This window comes from Agrilus planipennis, unplaced genomic scaffold (assembly GCF_000699045.2).
Source record: "Agrilus planipennis isolate EAB-ADULT unplaced genomic scaffold, Apla_2.0 scaffold2, whole genome shotgun sequence".
Classification (NCBI taxonomy): Eukaryota; Metazoa; Arthropoda; class Insecta; order Coleoptera; family Buprestidae; genus Agrilus; species Agrilus planipennis.
Window position 1 is genome coordinate 3,201,331 of NW_020442464.1, and position 16,819 is coordinate 3,218,149.

The window sequence follows — 16,819 nt, forward strand, 5'->3', positions numbered from 1 at the left end:
GAAAAATCATCCGATTTCGATTAATTTTTTTTTAAATGTTTATTTTTACGGCGGATTTATGAAAAAAAATATGGAAATAAAAAAAAATGAAAACTTATATTGGTTTCATGGCTTTAAATGTTCATGAAAATGCACTCATTCATGTATAATTGTTGATAACTTTTTTCCAAGTAATCAAATGAAGTTGTTATTTTTTTTTCATAATCTACACAAAAAAACGAACAAATAAAAAAAAAATATATAAAAATGTTGATTTATCATGTTTTTACAATTAAAAATAATAACAATTTTTCTTAAAATTGACCTTTCAATAAACAAACATTTTTTAATTTTTCTTTTTCCAAAATGTTCGTTTTTTTATGTAGATCAACAAAAAAAAATATATGAACTGCGTTTGATGCTTTGTAAGAAAGTTATAAACGATTATATGCGAAGAACTGCGTTTATGATCACATTTAAATTCATAAAACTATATGAAATCTCCAGGTGAGATATTTCCCGTATTTTTTTTTATAAATCCGCCGTAAAAACAAAGATTTTAAAACAAAATTCATCGAAATCGGATGATTTTTCGATTTTCTAGAGCCAAAAAACGAGGGGACCGCGAAAGTATAAAATTACCTTTATCAGTGATAATAATCATAGTAATAGTAATAATGTAACAATAATTTTGAAAACAAAAATTAACTGAAAATGCTTACCTTTCATTTTTTGGAAAACGGTGAAACGAGAGATGTGGCATTCTCGTTGATGTATTTTTACATTTTAAAAATGCACAAATATTTGTAGATGGCATTTTTACGATTACAATGCACAATAATTTATACACTGAACACACTCGCAAAAAAACAACACAAATTTTATGCACTGTTAATGTAATTAAACAAATTAAAAAAGATAATAAGTTTTCGCTCGAATTATTTCGCTCGAAGTGTTAACTTTCCAAGAATCTCAGAAAATCTAAAAATTCAAGATGATTTTTTCTGCCGCCAAACTTATTTTCTATGCGTGCGCATCCTTCTTTAGTAAAATAGGCGCGGCTAATGCAATGACATTGTCGCCACCAAGCGTTGGGGTATCGAAGCTTGCGGGCGCAGTGTCGCCACTTGGTGGCTGGGGTGGGAACCTGCCGGCTTGGGGTGATCTGGGGTGATCCGCAAATGAAACACGGCATTGTATTTCTATATACGTCTCTCTTCTCTGACTTCGTATATGATCGTTTCGAATCGAACGAAATAGGCGTTTCCTATTGGCTGAGAAAAACCGGGCGTGAGTGAATGAGTGGCTGGTTGCTGCTTTCTTCTTTCGTTTGCGTTACCGAAGTGCTGAAGTTGTAGAGGAGATCGTAGAGATCTTACGGGTAGGTATGTTCGGGTTGTTGCTCTCGAAAACCAGTCCTTACGGTCCTTGCATGTATGAAATTCGTGTCATTATTTGATTAGTAACGTATTAAGACACATAATACGTATAGTTGTAAAATTAAAAATATTCCAAACGTCGATCCCTTTTGTTTCGGTTGCGGGTGTGTTTTCGGAAACATGAAGTGCTGTTCTGTCTCAACAGATACAATATATCGCAAATCGCCTAGATGGATGGCAATTGTGCAAAGATCCTTGTTTTATCGGAAATCACGGAAAGGATTTTGATTTAATGTGGATTTTGCTTCGCAGAAAACATATGTAAGTGATTTAGTATATTATTTTTACTCTTTACTGTCTTACCTTCAATGTACCTAATTGAGGAAAAGGATATACAATCTATATTTACCTATATTCCTTTTTATACTTTACATACTAAACAGTTTCGTGCTGATATTGACAGTTCAGGATGTTTATAAAGATTCAAATGTTAAGTACTTATAATTTATTGCAATTGTAGGTACATATAGGTACTTAGAATTGTTTCGTTTTTTACTTTTGTGATAGGTAGATACAGATTTGGTTTTTAATTGTTTTTGAGGATTTATACGTACGTCTACAGCATGTATGTAGCTTCATTTACATTGTAAATAAATGTTAATGTCATTGCCAAGGTAAATAAACATTTTGGTAAACATGTGTAATATGGATCTTTTCTGAAAGTTTAAGCTAAACGATTGAATAAGTGCAGTAGGCACCTAATTTAATTGCTTATAGGTAATTACCTACTCAATGACAGAATTTTTGAAAGTTATACCTAACAATAAGTAATCTTAATTATTTTATAAATTGATGTATACCTAGTTAGGACTAATTTTAAAGTAGTTAATTATTGAAATTCTAGTCAATTTATATTTGGTAGGTATACCTATTGGGGTATTCAATTTTGTTAATGTCNGAAACAAAAAAACAAAAATAGGAAACAAAAACAACACAGGAACTCATAAATACTATTTTTGAAAAATACTAGTTAATTGAAAGAGGGGCCCATATTCAGGCTTTGGCAAGTCTGCAGACGGAGTTATTTATTCTAAGTTTCCCCAGCTGCTGTGACGGAACGAACGAGAGGGCGTAAATCCATCGCTTCAGGTTGTGCTGAGACTGTCTCAACCACAGCAGCTGGCGAAACGTCGAATAAACTATTCCATCTGTGTACTAACCAAACCTATACCACGGCCATCAACCCCGAATATCGAACCCTTTTCAGATAATGTTGACTGTGAAAACCTTTGCCTTTTCACTTGTTAATTAGATCGCCTAATAACGGAAAATATTTCTTCAAAAAATATACAACTGTGACTTGCATATATCAGAACGAAAGTATTTGAATTTTTTCGTGACATTTGAAATATATTTAATAAAACCCTGTAATAATCATGCAGTTAAAACGGAAATATATATATATATTTTAAAAAACGATGTATACGTCGTACTTTACACACATGTATGCATTTATAAGTACTGCATATTGTTTAGAAGGGTTTTGTAATAAGCGCGATAGGGTATAACTGGGATTAAAATTAATTTAAAATTGCCAATTAGGGTCTTTTCTTAATTAAAAATGGTTGAACTTCTCCTTCTTCTGCTCCTAGTCAGCGAACGATGCTCGATATGCTGCTAGTTCTGGATGTTGTTGCCGGAACAACTGGCTCTTCGTCCGAATGATCTGGTGATATTCGAATCGCTTGATACCATTGGTTTGTTAGATCCGTCATTTGGCTTTTACAATCTTTCAGTTCCTTTAAAGAAAAAATAAATATTTATTTTCGAAATTGCCATTAAGATTACTTTATCGGATGTAACTAGCGAATTAATTATAAGAACAAGGATGACTTAATATGAATAGAACATTTTACTTTCAGGTTTCGTAAAAGTTTTTAAATATCTTTTTTCATTTGTTTCTCGGATAATTATCGATACTATACAAATACGAATACCTATGTTGTTTACCGATCAAAAATTACGTTTTTACTTGGGTGATTAGAAACTATGCGGTAATTAAACAAGACCTTGTTCTACATTTTACGAAATAACTTGCTAAAGAAAAAGTTCGGTAAATTGTAATATTTGTTTTTAAAACCAACTTAAAAACTTATAGTTTCCAGTTGTTAACTATTTAAATATGCGGCCACAGAATTCTATTTTTAAAGTCAATTATATGCAATCTAGCAGATAAATATTAACAAGTGTAGATAAACATGTTCATAAAACTTGTTATCAGCACTAAATAGACTGTTTTATCAACAATATTAGTCATTATATTTTTAGTGTGATATTAAATGTGACTTAATTTGATTGTATGCTGATTTCGCTTTTCAGCTGTAAAAAAAAGGAACTTCTCATTCTGAATTTTTTTTGTATATTGAACAATTTCTTGACTTTTTGTGAACTTACTTAAATGATCTTTTTTTATTAGAATTCTCCGTTTTATCTTCTAACTTTAAACTTCTTACCTGTTGAGTAAACCTCCTTGTGAAGAATGGAATGAAATATTTCAAGTCCAATTTTGCAAAGCCTTTAATTCGAGCAGAAGCAAAAGACACATCCATTTCTCCTTCTGTAGTTTCTGATAAATGTTCTGATTCTAAAGTTTGTCCCAATTCTTTGGTTTTACTTAAAAATACTTCTTTGTCCTTCTTGCGCTTTCTAGATCTTCTTGCGGGGTTCTTAGTGGCTTGCATAAATTTCAGAAGGGGCATTGTAGAGCCGCCAAAGAATAGGGTAGTAAATAAGACAATAATAAGAGTAGTTGTAATTATAACATGTCTCGTTTCGTCGCTGAAGCTTAAATGAAGAGATAAGGCATACGAAATTGCACCCCTCAGGCCGCTGAACCACATAATGAACATCATCTTTTTTGTTATTTGGTGCTCTCTAAATTTATTAACTAGAAATGCAAGCGGGAAAATGCTGCAGGCTCTGCCAATAAGACAAAGAATGATACTCCAAATGATAAAAGCAGGTTCAACACGATGTTTAAAGCTGAAGAGTGCCAAGCCCAAATAGGCAAACACACAAGTTTCAGCAATAAAAGCTAATGTTCGAAGGGTCTGTTGCATTGTAATCTGCGTTACAGTGGACAGATTAAAGTGGGTATAGTGAGACATTACAATTCCACAGAACAGAATTGCCATTATTCCAGATAGATGTATACCTTCAGCTAATACATAAGGAGCATATGTGAAGACCAACATCATTCCAAATTCAAGAGAAGGATTTTTTCGTAAATCAATATGCTTTAAAAGCAATGCGCTGACAAGGGCGAACAGAACACCAATACCGGCAGATGCGAAGAACATCAAACAAAACCTGTTAAAACCTTGTAGAATAGCCTCTCCTGTTGACATAAGAGGATTATTAGACTCCAAAACTGCTGTTGTCAATACTATGGCGATTGCATCATTTAAGATACTTTCACCAAAAACTAACATATTCAAAATAGGGTCGACATTTAGAGCTTGAAAAATTGCTATTGTAGCAACAGGGTCAACTGCAGAAATCAAGGATCCAAAAGCACAAGATTCAACAAAGCTTAATTTATAAACCACCTCAGCTAATCCTAGGAAGTAGACTCCAAAACCAATAATAAATGCAGAGATTGTTGTTCCAAATATTGCAAAAACTAGTATAGATCCAATATTTTGAAAAAAGTTACCTTTGTGCAAATTGTACCCTGATTCAAATATGATTGGAGGTAAAAGTACCAGAAAAAAGGCAGTTGGTGAAAATGCTTCCTCCTTTCTCCAATTGCTAATATTTCTGTTAGATAAAGCATTCAAGGTCATGCCTACAATTGCACCAAGAATAACTATTACGATACTTTCTGGCAAATATTGGAATCCTGTCTGTAACATGAAGTGAATAAGAAGTATTCCTAGAGCCAGGACACATAATACAAAGAAAATCGCCATAGAACTATTATGTTCATCTTCGGCCGATTCTTTCGCAGGTAAAACAGGGTCTGCTGAAGGTGTCGTGGAACTACCATTTGTGTTGTTTGGTTTTACACTTGAACTTATAATTGCTGTTGGAGTCGTTACTTCAGATGGTGGTTGAGAACTACTACTAGACCTGTTGACATTATTTTTAACGTCTACATTTGGTATAGCTGTAGAGGGTAAAGGTGAAGCTGAAGGGGGAGATGACGACAGTGGCTTGGCACTGTTGTTGTTATGATCTAACAGCGACGATGATGTAGAAACAGCCTCAATTATGGATTTAACTGTTGTGGTAGATGTAGTAGACGACGAAGAAACTTGATCTAAAGGTTTACTAATTTCAGGCGCAGGGCTATCGACTTCTTGACATTTTAAAACATGAACACACAATACTGCGAACGCAAGTACTCGTAACGTATTTCTATTTAATTTGATCATGATTTTTGAAGGATTGCAAATTTTCACAACACTCACATTGTACATTCACTTCGTTTCGTTATTTCACTAGCCACAATTGCGAACTTATCGTCAGCAAATGACGGTGTTGACGTTGACCTTGCGCAATATTCAGTCATTATCGGTATTTTCATGTGTCAGATGATGGTTAACTGACATTGCGATTTAACTGAAGGTGGTTAGGCATGCATAACAGTCTTATTATCAAAAGAGCATTCGTTATTTTATTTTTCTACAGATTCTAAAGGCAAATTTATTTTGGCATAAATAATTTATGCAGTACATACATAACAAAAAAACAAGCAGCATTATATTGCAAAATAAAGTTTCAAAATATAACAATATTAGAGTATCTATGACTTAAACGGTTGGTGATTCTGTAATTGGCTTATGGGCATGCCTATAGAGAATGGTTTTGGTTGTCTATGGCTTGTAGCATATATCGCGTATATCTATAGTGGTGGTGGTTCTATGGTGGTGTTATAACCTACAAATATGACTGAAAATTGTAGGTTAACTAATTGTAATTAATCAGTAAATAATTCATAATTATTAAAAAATTTCATTTTTAAATACCTTTAAATGTTTTTTAAATGAGTATAATAAGTAAATTTGGGTCTTGGTTACTTACCAAGAAAGGGAAAAATTTCACTGCAGGAGCTGCCTGTACTGGTATCGCAGGTTTAATGTTTATTAAAGTATTGCCGAATACCATATTTATAGACCAATATAGGGATGTCTTACACTTTTATAAGTAAAAATTGCCTTATAGCTATTATTCACTTCATAATTGGTTCCCATTTTTATAGAAATGGCTTTACTGTACCTTTAACTAAACCTATAAAAGAACGATTTAACAAAGCCCTAGACATCTTGGAAATACCTGATATTGAACGACTTTTCATACGTCCGTTCTTTTCAGTCGGCTTTGATGTGTTTAGTGCTGGAACTACACGTAGTAGATTTGGTTCAATAATTGGAATACCCTTTAATTTTACATATATAGATGATGATATGGTGGATAAAAGTGTTATAAAGGTACTACACTATTTTATGAGTTTCAGTTGTTATATGAAATCTGTATATTTCTAGTTAAGACAGGAATCTGTTCCTTGGGAATTAGATGACGGTAAATTACTTTATAAATCGCTTTTTCTGTCTGAAAATGCACAAATTTATGCAATGGCTAGAGAAATAGAAATGTGTAGGACTTTAAAATTTCCAATTGACTCACTTTTAATGGTCTCAGCATCTCTTGCAGCATATGGATTGGGCAACACCTTGAATGTTAAATATAACATGTATGCAAAACCAAGAGCTATTAGAGTTATAATGTATGGTTTAATCGGTGCTTTTATGTTTCTTACTTACTGTTTCATTAAAGATGCAGTTCAGTTGCATTTTGAACGAAAAATTGATGAGTATCTTAAGAATAAAAATGATATTTTTAAAGAAGGTGGTAAAGAATATTATGAGAAAGTGTTAATGCGAAATATTGCACTTCGAGGCTTATTAGGAAGTGAAGGAACATCATTATACACTGCTTTAGGAAATGAGAATTACATATTAAGACAAAAGCATTTACCATTAGTTCAAAGAAAGCAATTTTTTGAAAGTAATGCTACCGAAATTATGTAATTAATAATGTAGTCATTTATAGAAATTAAAATTATTATTTAATTCTTGATACTTTTTCTATACAAAGTCATTAAAAATTTATTGCTTGGTTGCTATATTATATTATAAGTGAAAATTTAGGTGTATCAAGTGGATTTGAATTCGCCGCCTAAAACATATGTAACTAGGGAATTGCAATATCAAAGTTTGGTAATTTCGTCAATAATGCCAACGTACATGGCGTAGTGTTTTGGTTTACGTATTTATTGTTACAATTTTATTGTCTTAAATAATTTAATTACATTAACAATAACAGCAAGGAGGAAAACCTTGATTGACTATGAGGTTGTGTGTTAATTAAGAAGGTCACTTTTCAATTTTTTGTCTTATTAAATTTAATAATGGACTCGAAAGATTCCAAGAAGAATGGCAGTGTAGACACAGAGAATCTTAATTTGAGTCTCGATATGGGAGACGACAAACTAGACGAAGTAAATTATGAAAGCGATGTTTCCGCAACTACTTCGGATACTTCTAGTGTCCCTTCAATTAGCTCTGTTAGTTCAGACTCCTCTGGTAAAGGGCGTCGTTCAAGGCATAAAAGAGGCCGTTCGAGAGAAAAAAGTACATCTCCTCCGGCTAAACTAGCAAGATCAAAAGGAAAATCATATGACTATATGACCAAATTAAATTATTTATTTCGAGATACTAGATTTTTTGTAATTAAATCTAATAATGCTGAAAATGTCACCTTGTCAAAAGCAAAGGGTGTTTGGTCTACACTTCCTCAAAATGAAGCAAATTTAAATCAAGCGTTTAGAGAATCAAGAAATGTAATTTTAATATTTTCTGTAAAAGAAAGTGGAAGATTTGCAGGTTTTGCTAGGTTGCATGGTGAATCGAGGCATGATGTTCCTGCAATTTCGTGGGTTTTGCCTCCAGGACTTTCTGCTAAAGCGCTAGGTGGTGTATTTAAAGTAGATTGGATATGTAGAAAAGAGTTGCCCTTCAGTGAGACAATGCACTTGTATAATCCATGGAATGATGGAAAACCAGTGAAAATAGGTAGAGATGGTCAAGAAATTGAGCCTAGAGTAGCAGAAGAACTTTGCCGTCTATTTCCTGAAGATGAAGGTATTGAATTGACTCCCATTTTACGTTTATCCAAGGAAGCTGCAAAAAAGAATGGAATTAGAGGACCCAGGCATCCAAAAGCTCGCATGCCAATAGCACTACGTAATGCTTCTTTAAGTTCAATAAGAGGAAGAAATTCGTCATACTCACGTAGAAAATTCTTTTTGTCTACTAGGAGATTGGCGTCGTCGGGTGCTCCTTATAGAAGATCGCCATCTCCCAGATCTAGAGATCGTTACAAATTTTTTTACGATCGGGAATCACCCCGACCTTACACAGCAGCAGCAGCCGAAGCATATGTTGCAGACTACATGAGGTCCATGCAACATCAGCTTCCTCCTCTACCCTACGTTCCTCCACCAGGACTTTATTCAAGTGCAGGTTACGATTTAGCTCCCCCAAGATACTACGATGGACTCCCACTTCCTGATTATCCTGCCACAAGAAGTATAGCATATTCTGACAAGAGATCATATGATAGGTCTGTAGATGAGTTTTTATGGAGAACAAGCGATAGATCAAGAGACAGAGAGCGAGAAAGAGACCGAGAAAGGGACAGAGATAGGGATCGCGACAGGGACCGTGATAGGGACAGAGACAGGGATCGTCATCGTTACAGGGATCGCCGGTGAACTTCGACATGTACTGCATTTTTCCATTAATTTAATAAAATTGTTAGATTTAAATTCATTTTATTGATCGATATTTTTTTTGTGTAAGGTCAATTGATCGGTTCTTTCTAAAGAANCTATATGAAATCTCCAGGTGAGATATTTCCCGTATTTTTTTTTATAAATCCGCCGTAAAAACAAAGATTTTAAAACAAAATTCATCGAAATCGGATGATTTTTCGATTTTCTAGAGCCAAAAAACGAGGGGACCGCGAAAGTATAAAATTACCTTTATCAGTGATAATAATCATAGTAATAGTAATAATGTAACAATAATTTTGAAAACAAAAATTAACTGAAAATGCTTACCTTTCATTTTTTGGAAAACGGTGAAACGAGAGATGTGGCATTCTCGTTGATGTATTTTTACATTTTAAAAATGCACAAATATTTGTAGATGGCATTTTTACGATTACAATGCACAATAATTTATACACTGAACACACTCGCAAAAAAACAACACAAATTTTATGCACTGTTAATGTAATTAAACAAATTAAAAAAGATAATAAGTTTTCGCTCGAATTATTTCGCTCGAAGTGTTAACTTTCCAAGAATCTCAGAAAATCTAAAAATTCAAGATGATTTTTTCTGCCGCCAAACTTATTTTCTATGCGTGCGCATCCTTCTTTAGTAAAATAGGCGCGGCTAATGCAATGACATTGTCGCCACCAAGCGTTGGGGTATCGAAGCTTGCGGGCGCAGTGTCGCCACTTGGTGGCTGGGGTGGGAACCTGCCGGCTTGGGGTGATCTGGGGTGATCCGCAAATGAAACACGGCATTGTATTTCTATATACGTCTCTCTTCTCTGACTTCGTATATGATCGTTTCGAATCGAACGAAATAGGCGTTTCCTATTGGCTGAGAAAAACCGGGCGTGAGTGAATGAGTGGCTGGTTGCTGCTTTCTTCTTTCGTTTGCGTTACCGAAGTGCTGAAGTTGTAGAGGAGATCGTAGAGATCTTACGGGTAGGTATGTTCGGGTTGTTGCTCTCGAAAACCAGTCCTTACGGTCCTTGCATGTATGAAATTCGTGTCATTATTTGATTAGTAACGTATTAAGACACATAATACGTATAGTTGTAAAATTAAAAATATTCCAAACGTCGATCCCTTTTGTTTCGGTTGCGGGTGTGTTTTCGGAAACATGAAGTGCTGTTCTGTCTCAACAGATACAATATATCGCAAATCGCCTAGATGGATGGCAATTGTGCAAAGATCCTTGTTTTATCGGAAATCACGGAAAGGATTTTGATTTAATGTGGATTTTGCTTCGCAGAAAACATATGTAAGTGATTTAGTATATTATTTTTACTCTTTACTGTCTTACCTTCAATGTACCTAATTGAGGAAAAGGATATACAATCTATATTTACCTATATTCCTTTTTATACTTTACATACTAAACAGTTTCGTGCTGATATTGACAGTTCAGGATGTTTATAAAGATTCAAATGTTAAGTACTTATAATTTATTGCAATTGTAGGTACATATAGGTACTTAGAATTGTTTCGTTTTTTACTTTTGTGATAGGTAGATACAGATTTGGTTTTTAATTGTTTTTGAGGATTTATACGTACGTCTACAGCATGTATGTAGCTTCATTTACATTGTAAATAAATGTTAATGTCATTGCCAAGGTAAATAAACATTTTGGTAAACATGTGTAATATGGATCTTTTCTGAAAGTTTAAGCTAAACGATTGAATAAGTGCAGTAGGCACCTAATTTAATTGCTTATAGGTAATTACCTACTCAATGACAGAATTTTTGAAAGTTATACCTAACAATAAGTAATCTTAATTATTTTATAAATTGATGTATACCTAGTTAGGACTAATTTTAAAGTAGTTAATTATTGAAATTCTAGTCAATTTATATTTGGTAGGTATACCTATTGGGGTATTCAATTTTGTTAATGTCATAGAACGAACAATTATTCTATTTAGTTATAGTATTTATTAAGCAAAAATTCTACATCTGTCATATTGTGATTAATCAATTTTTTGTCTTAACTATTTTGTCTAATTATTATCTATTGGTTATTTATTTTTACTTATGCACATTCATGCATTTTGCAAGGTCAATAATATGTCAGACTCACCTGACCGAGCGGCAAATGGCCTAGGGGTTTAGATCGTTGCATGGCATTCGGGAGGACATCGGTTCGATTCCAGGTCCGTTTGCCCTGCTCGATTTTTTTTTGTGGTTTTTACGTTAGGCAAATGCAGGGGCAATTTCGTCCACCTCATCTATCTCATCCCAGCCACCACCACTCACCCATTCCCACCCCAAAAAAAAAAAAACAGGGTCACCTTATAGCCTTTATAGCAAATATGGGAAAAGGGATACAAAATAAATTCGAGTTAATTTCGTGGGTACCTGGTCAATAGCAAACCCCTTTGTAAGGCAAATAATCTATCTGTATCAGATTTGGGACGATTTTGGATTAGACAACGCCCTTCGCGTGGACTTGTAGGTCTTGTTCGGATTTAAATAATTAGTTAATGTCTGATGACGATCATTTGCTTCTATGAAAGAGGTGCTTGTTTATTATAACCCACTTACAACAACATCATCAGATTTCCACAAACGTTTTACTGTATTTTTATAGGTGTGTACACACGCTATAACAAACCTGTTTTACTCTCTCAAAGATCTTTAGCAGAACCATTTCTTCTTTAATACATACGTAGGATATGTATTTATATTATGTAGGGTCAATTTGGTATGCGGCCTTCATTTCTAAATGAGTAAAAAGGAACGTACCAGCTGTCGTACTTCTTGCCAGGGTACCGTTATTTTTGCGGCGTCGGCACTGAGCACAGTTTCCTTTCTGAGCGATTCAGTTTTGAATTTTACAAAGTATTTAGTAGGTACCTAGATTGTTTTCGGATTATTTTTTTTTTATTTGAGGAGATTATCGTCGTACCTGCCTATTCCGTTATCGTACCTACTGCAAATTAGGACGTTCGTAATTAATATAATAAAGATAATGTATGTCGGTTCGTGAGTGACTTGATGATGTTCATGTCTTTAATGCGTTTATAAGCCAGGTTTTTTTTATTTTTGAGAAAAAGTAAATAGGTAATGTGGAATTCTTGATGAGATCGCATACAAATTACTCGATCAATTTTATAGGTAGAGAGAGGACCGGTCAAGTTTTTAAAGGTCATAGGTGTAATTAAGGAGGAGAAATGTGAATAAATATTAATTGGGGCTACTTTGTGGGTATACAGTCTACTGAAAACTTCTATATGCGGAATATCGTCATGGATCTGCATGAAGGAAAATAAAAGACCTGACTAGGATAACATTCACTTCTTACGTGTTGTCTTTTCCTACTGTGGCTTATAATCCCAACCTAATAGAACTTGGTAGAAAAGGCAGCACGGACGGCGAGAGTGTTATCGTTGTCATGGTCACGTCCTTCTAGGCCTGTACATTATTGTTCTTATTTACTACTTGAATTTAGTGCTTTGGCGCTTTTTAGTACTCAAATAGAGTAACCCCTTTGAAGTTGGCATGCTAAATTAGCAGGCAAAAATATAAACCATTAGATAATTAGTAGTAAATCTAACTTCATTTGGTTTATATTTTCACCTGCTAATTTTGCATGCCAATTTCAAGAGGGTTAAATAGAGTACTACAAAATGCTAAAGAAGCACTATTTTTTTGTAATGTGGTGGGTGTTGTGGCGTGACAGACATTAAAGTACAGGGCACATGTCAGAGGTAGATCTAAGTAGCATCTTCTTTTTTCAGAATTGATAAATTACTATGCTATATTCCACTACGAAAATGCTTCATCAGTCCTGCAGATTAATGTCATTATCATCATCGCATTTCTCTAATACTAGAATATCCCACATCCTTAACTATTTGCGATCAGTAATCTAATCTAGGTCTACCTCTACTCCTCTTAACTCCTGTTTCTGCCTCTAATATGTCTCTAACTAGACCTTCAAGCCTGAGAAGGTGTCCTACCAACCTATATCGCCTAGTTTGTATTGACTTCCATAAAGTCCTCTGTTCTCCTATTCTTTCCAATACCTCTTCATTTCTAACCTTCTCTATCCACGGTATCCTCATCATTCACCCTAACACTACATTTTGAACGCTTCTAACCTTTTCTTTTCCGCCACGCCTCCCGTCCATGTTTCGCACCCGTACAGCGCCGCGCTCCAAACATACACCTTTAGCAATATTTTCGAATTTCTAAATTAATCGTCCGCGAGAGCTATCCCCTGCTTGATATCCCTATTATTCCGTCCGTCCTGTCTTATCTGACTTCTTAGATACCTAAAATCAGCCACTTCTTCTAATCTTTCGTCTTCTATCTTTACATTCGCTCTTTCCCTACTGATTAATATCACCAAGTAATAATAATATAAACAAAGCGTAATGGGACTGTCATTGTTTGATGATTTAAGGAAGTGATTTATCATAATGGGCAAATAAACTTAATTAAAAAAGTATTTATTGTAGGTATGCACAATATATCATGTTAGATGCTTCTGGGTCAGGGTTAAGTTTCGTGTTTTCTTTTGTTTTCGTGACTTTACCATCTTTGCTCGCCATTGTTATTTAAATAGATCAAAAATGTGATGGTAATGGTGAAATTTAAATGAACCTTGACATGTACTATTGAACCAATGTTGTGTTTTAGTAACATTCTGAAATTACTTAGGGCATTTTCGTTTCAATGTGATTTAAACATTATAAAATTTTAAGTTGTTTTTATTATAATTTTTTGAAATTTTATTTAACATTAATTGTGTGGTATCTTTACTTTCTTTCATGGATAGGTAAAAAGTAAATAAACATCAAACAAATACAAAGTAACTACGTTTTGACTATTTAACTTGAACTCCTAAATTCAATGACTTGTTTGAGTGAAAGAAAATTCAAGTTAAGGGAAATTTCTGTTNATTAGATGACGGTAAATTACTTTATAAATCGCTTTTTCTGTCTGAAAATGCACAAATTTATGCAATGGCTAGAGAAATAGAAATGTGTAGGACTTTAAAATTTCCAATTGACTCACTTTTAATGGTCTCAGCATCTCTTGCAGCATATGGATTGGGCAACACCTTGAATGTTAAATATAACATGTATGCAAAACCAAGAGCTATTAGAGTTATAATGTATGGTTTAATCGGTGCTTTTATGTTTCTTACTTACTGTTTCATTAAAGATGCAGTTCAGTTGCATTTTGAACGAAAAATTGATGAGTATCTTAAGAATAAAAATGATATTTTTAAAGAAGGTGGTAAAGAATATTATGAGAAAGTGTTAATGCGAAATATTGCACTTCGAGGCTTATTAGGAAGTGAAGGAACATCATTATACACTGCTTTAGGAAATGAGAATTACATATTAAGACAAAAGCATTTACCATTAGTTCAAAGAAAGCAATTTTTTGAAAGTAATGCTACCGAAATTATGTAATTAATAATGTAGTCATTTATAGAAATTAAAATTATTATTTAATTCTTGATACTTTTTTTATACAAAGTCATTAAAAATTTATTGCTTGGTTGCTATATTATATTATAAGTGAAAATTTAGGTGTATCAAGTGGATTTGAATTCGCCGCCTAAAACATATGTAACTAGGGAATTGCAATATCAAAGTTTGGTAATTTCGTCAATAATGCCAACGTACATGGCGTAGTGTTTTGGTTTACGTATTTATTGTTACAATTTTATTGTCTTAAATAATTTAATTACATTAACAATAACAGCAAGGAGGAAAACCTTGATTGACTATGAGGTTGTGTGTTAATTAAGAAGGTCACTTTTCAATTTTTTGTCTTATTAAATTTAATAATGGACTCGAAAGATTCCAAGAAGAATGGCAGTGTAGACACAGAGAATCTTAATTTGAGTCTCGATATGGGAGACGACAAACTAGACGAAGTAAATTATGAAAGCGATGTTTCCGCAACTACTTCGGATACTTCTAGTGTCCCTTCAATTAGCTCTGTTAGTTCAGACTCCTCTGGTAAAGGGCGTCGTTCAAGGCATAAAAGAGGCCGTTCGAGAGAAAAAAGTACATCTCCTCCGGCTAAACTAGCAAGATCAAAAGGAAAATCATATGACTATATGACCAAATTAAATTATTTATTTCGAGATACTAGATTTTTTGTAATTAAATCTAATAATGCTGAAAATGTCACCTTGTCAAAAGCAAAGGGTGTTTGGTCTACACTTCCTCAAAATGAAGCAAATTTAAATCAAGCGTTTAGAGAATCAAGAAATGTAATTTTAATATTTTCTGTAAAAGAAAGTGGAAGATTTGCAGGTTTTGCTAGGTTGCATGGTGAATCGAGGCATGATGTTCCTGCAATTTCGTGGGTTTTGCCTCCAGGACTTTCTGCTAAAGCGCTAGGTGGTGTATTTAAAGTAGATTGGATATGTAGAAAAGAGTTGCCCTTCAGTGAGACAATGCACTTGTATAATCCATGGAATGATGGAAAACCAGTGAAAATAGGTAGAGATGGTCAAGAAATTGAGCCTAGAGTAGCAGAAGAACTTTGCCGTCTATTTCCTGAAGATGAAGGTATTGAATTGACTCCCATTTTACGTTTATCCAAGGAAGCTGCAAAAAAGAATGGAATTAGAGGACCCAGGCATCCAAAAGCTCGCATGCCAATAGCACTACGTAATGCTTCTTTAAGTTCAATAAGAGGAAGAAATTCGTCATACTCACGTAGAAAATTCTTTTTGTCTACTAGGAGATTGGCGTCGTCGGGTGCTCCTTATAGAAGATCGCCATCTCCCAGATCTAGAGATCGTTACAAATTTTTTTACGATCGGGAATCACCCCGACCTTACACAGCAGCAGCAGCCGAAGCATATGTTGCAGACTACATGAGGTCCATGCAACATCAGCTTCCTCCTCTACCCTACGTTCCTCCACCAGGACTTTATTCAAGTGCAGGTTACGATTTAGCTCCCCCAAGATACTACGATGGACTCCCACTTCCTGATTATCCTGCCACAAGAAGTATAGCATATTCTGACAAGAGATCATATGATAGGTCTGTAGATGAGTTTTTATGGAGAACAAGCGATAGATCAAGAGACAGAGAGCGAGAAAGAGACCGAGAAAGGGACAGAGATAGGGATCGCGACAGGGACCGTGATAGGGACAGAGACAGGGATCGTCATCGTTACAGGGATCGCCGGTGAACTTCGACATGTACTGCATTTTTCCATTAATTTAATAAAATTGTTAGATTTAAATTCATTTTATTGATCGATATTTTTTTTGTGTAAGGTCAATTGATCGGTTCTTTCTAAAGAAAAAATGTATGATTTTTGCTCATTTTTTCTTTTTATAAAATTTTGTAACGGTCGAAATATGTAAGTACCATAATTTTGTGCTTGTATTATCCTTTTTGAGGATCGATAGCATGTTACATACAGAACACTTTAAAATAATAATTATTTTGAAGAAGTTTCTATTTTTCTTTTGTTGATGTTATTGTCATTTTCATTAAATTTAAGCGACTACACAAAAAAATCAGGAATACACTGTGTACGATTAAATATTTTATTAAAAAAAAAAACAATATTGCA

At 34.0% G+C, this 16,819-nt stretch overlaps 5 protein-coding genes across 5 annotated transcripts in view; 4 read left to right on the plus strand and 1 right to left on the minus strand.

Moving 5' to 3' along the window:
• Positions 1–2,319: 2,319 nt before the first annotated feature.
• LOC108735187 (sodium/hydrogen exchanger 8) lies at positions 2,320–5,939 on the minus strand. The gene is made up of 2 exons (XM_018467056.1): positions 3,872–5,939; positions 2,320–3,157 (listed from the first exon to the last, which is right to left on the minus strand). Exons 1-2 carry the CDS (start codon positions 5,837–5,839, stop codon positions 3,011–3,013), a joined length of 2,115 nt encoding a protein of 704 aa, XP_018322558.1. The 5' UTR covers positions 5,840–5,939; the 3' UTR covers positions 2,320–3,010.
• Positions 5,940–6,251: 312 nt separating this feature from the next.
• Positions 6,252–14,714, plus strand: LOC108735744 (transmembrane protein 177). Its single transcript, XM_025980928.1, has 4 exons — positions 6,252–6,566; positions 6,622–6,850; positions 6,905–6,935; positions 14,170–14,714. The coding sequence occupies exons 1-4, from the start codon at positions 6,406–6,408 to the stop codon at positions 14,682–14,684; spliced, it is 936 nt and encodes a 311-aa protein (XP_025836713.1). The 5' UTR covers positions 6,252–6,405; the 3' UTR covers positions 14,685–14,714.
• On the plus strand, positions 7,582–16,813 carry LOC112903865 (YTH domain-containing protein 1-like). Its single transcript, XM_025980927.1, has 2 exons — positions 7,582–9,269; positions 16,504–16,813. Exon 1 carries the CDS (start codon positions 7,831–7,833, stop codon positions 9,193–9,195), a length of 1,365 nt encoding a protein of 454 aa, XP_025836712.1. The 5' UTR covers positions 7,582–7,830; the 3' UTR covers positions 9,196–9,269; positions 16,504–16,813.
• LOC112906579 overlaps positions 9,434–16,819 on the plus strand; it is a 31,616-nt gene continuing 24,230 nt past the window's right edge. Inside the window, exon 1 of the mRNA XM_025980926.1 lies at positions 9,434–10,521. The gene's annotated coding sequence lies outside the window, so the exon portion shown is untranslated. The remainder of the gene's footprint in view (positions 10,522–16,819) is intronic.
• LOC108735677 (YTH domain-containing protein 1) lies at positions 14,853–16,510 on the plus strand. The gene has a single exon (XM_018467788.2). The coding sequence runs from the start codon at positions 15,065–15,067 to the stop codon at positions 16,427–16,429; it is 1,365 nt and encodes a 454-aa protein (XP_018323290.1). The 5' UTR covers positions 14,853–15,064; the 3' UTR covers positions 16,430–16,510.

Excerpts from the sequence above, each read along its gene's own strand:
- LOC112903865 (XM_025980927.1), top strand. The coding sequence starts at position 7,831 with ATGGACTCGAAAGATTCCAAGAAGAATGGCAGTGTAGACACAGAGAAT.
- LOC108735744 (XM_025980928.1), top strand. The coding sequence starts at position 6,406 with ATGAGTATAATAAGTAAATTTGGGTCTTGGTTACTTACCAAGAAAGGG. Across the intron at positions 6,567-6,621 it reads GATGTCTTACACTTTTATAA|AAATGGCTTTACTGTACCTT; the intron begins GTAAAAATTGCC and ends CCATTTTTATAG. Across the intron at positions 6,851-6,904 it reads TGGATAAAAGTGTTATAAAG|TTAAGACAGGAATCTGTTCC; the intron begins GTACTACACTAT and ends GTATATTTCTAG.
- LOC108735677 (XM_018467788.2), top strand. The coding sequence starts at position 15,065 with ATGGACTCGAAAGATTCCAAGAAGAATGGCAGTGTAGACACAGAGAAT.
- LOC108735187 (XM_018467056.1), bottom strand. The coding sequence starts at position 5,839 with ATGTACAATGTGAGTGTTGTGAAAATTTGCAATCCTTCAAAAATCATG. Across the intron at positions 3,158-3,871 it reads CAAGGAGGTTTACTCAACAG|GAACTGAAAGATTGTAAAAG; the intron begins GTAAGAAGTTTA and ends TTTTCTTTAAAG.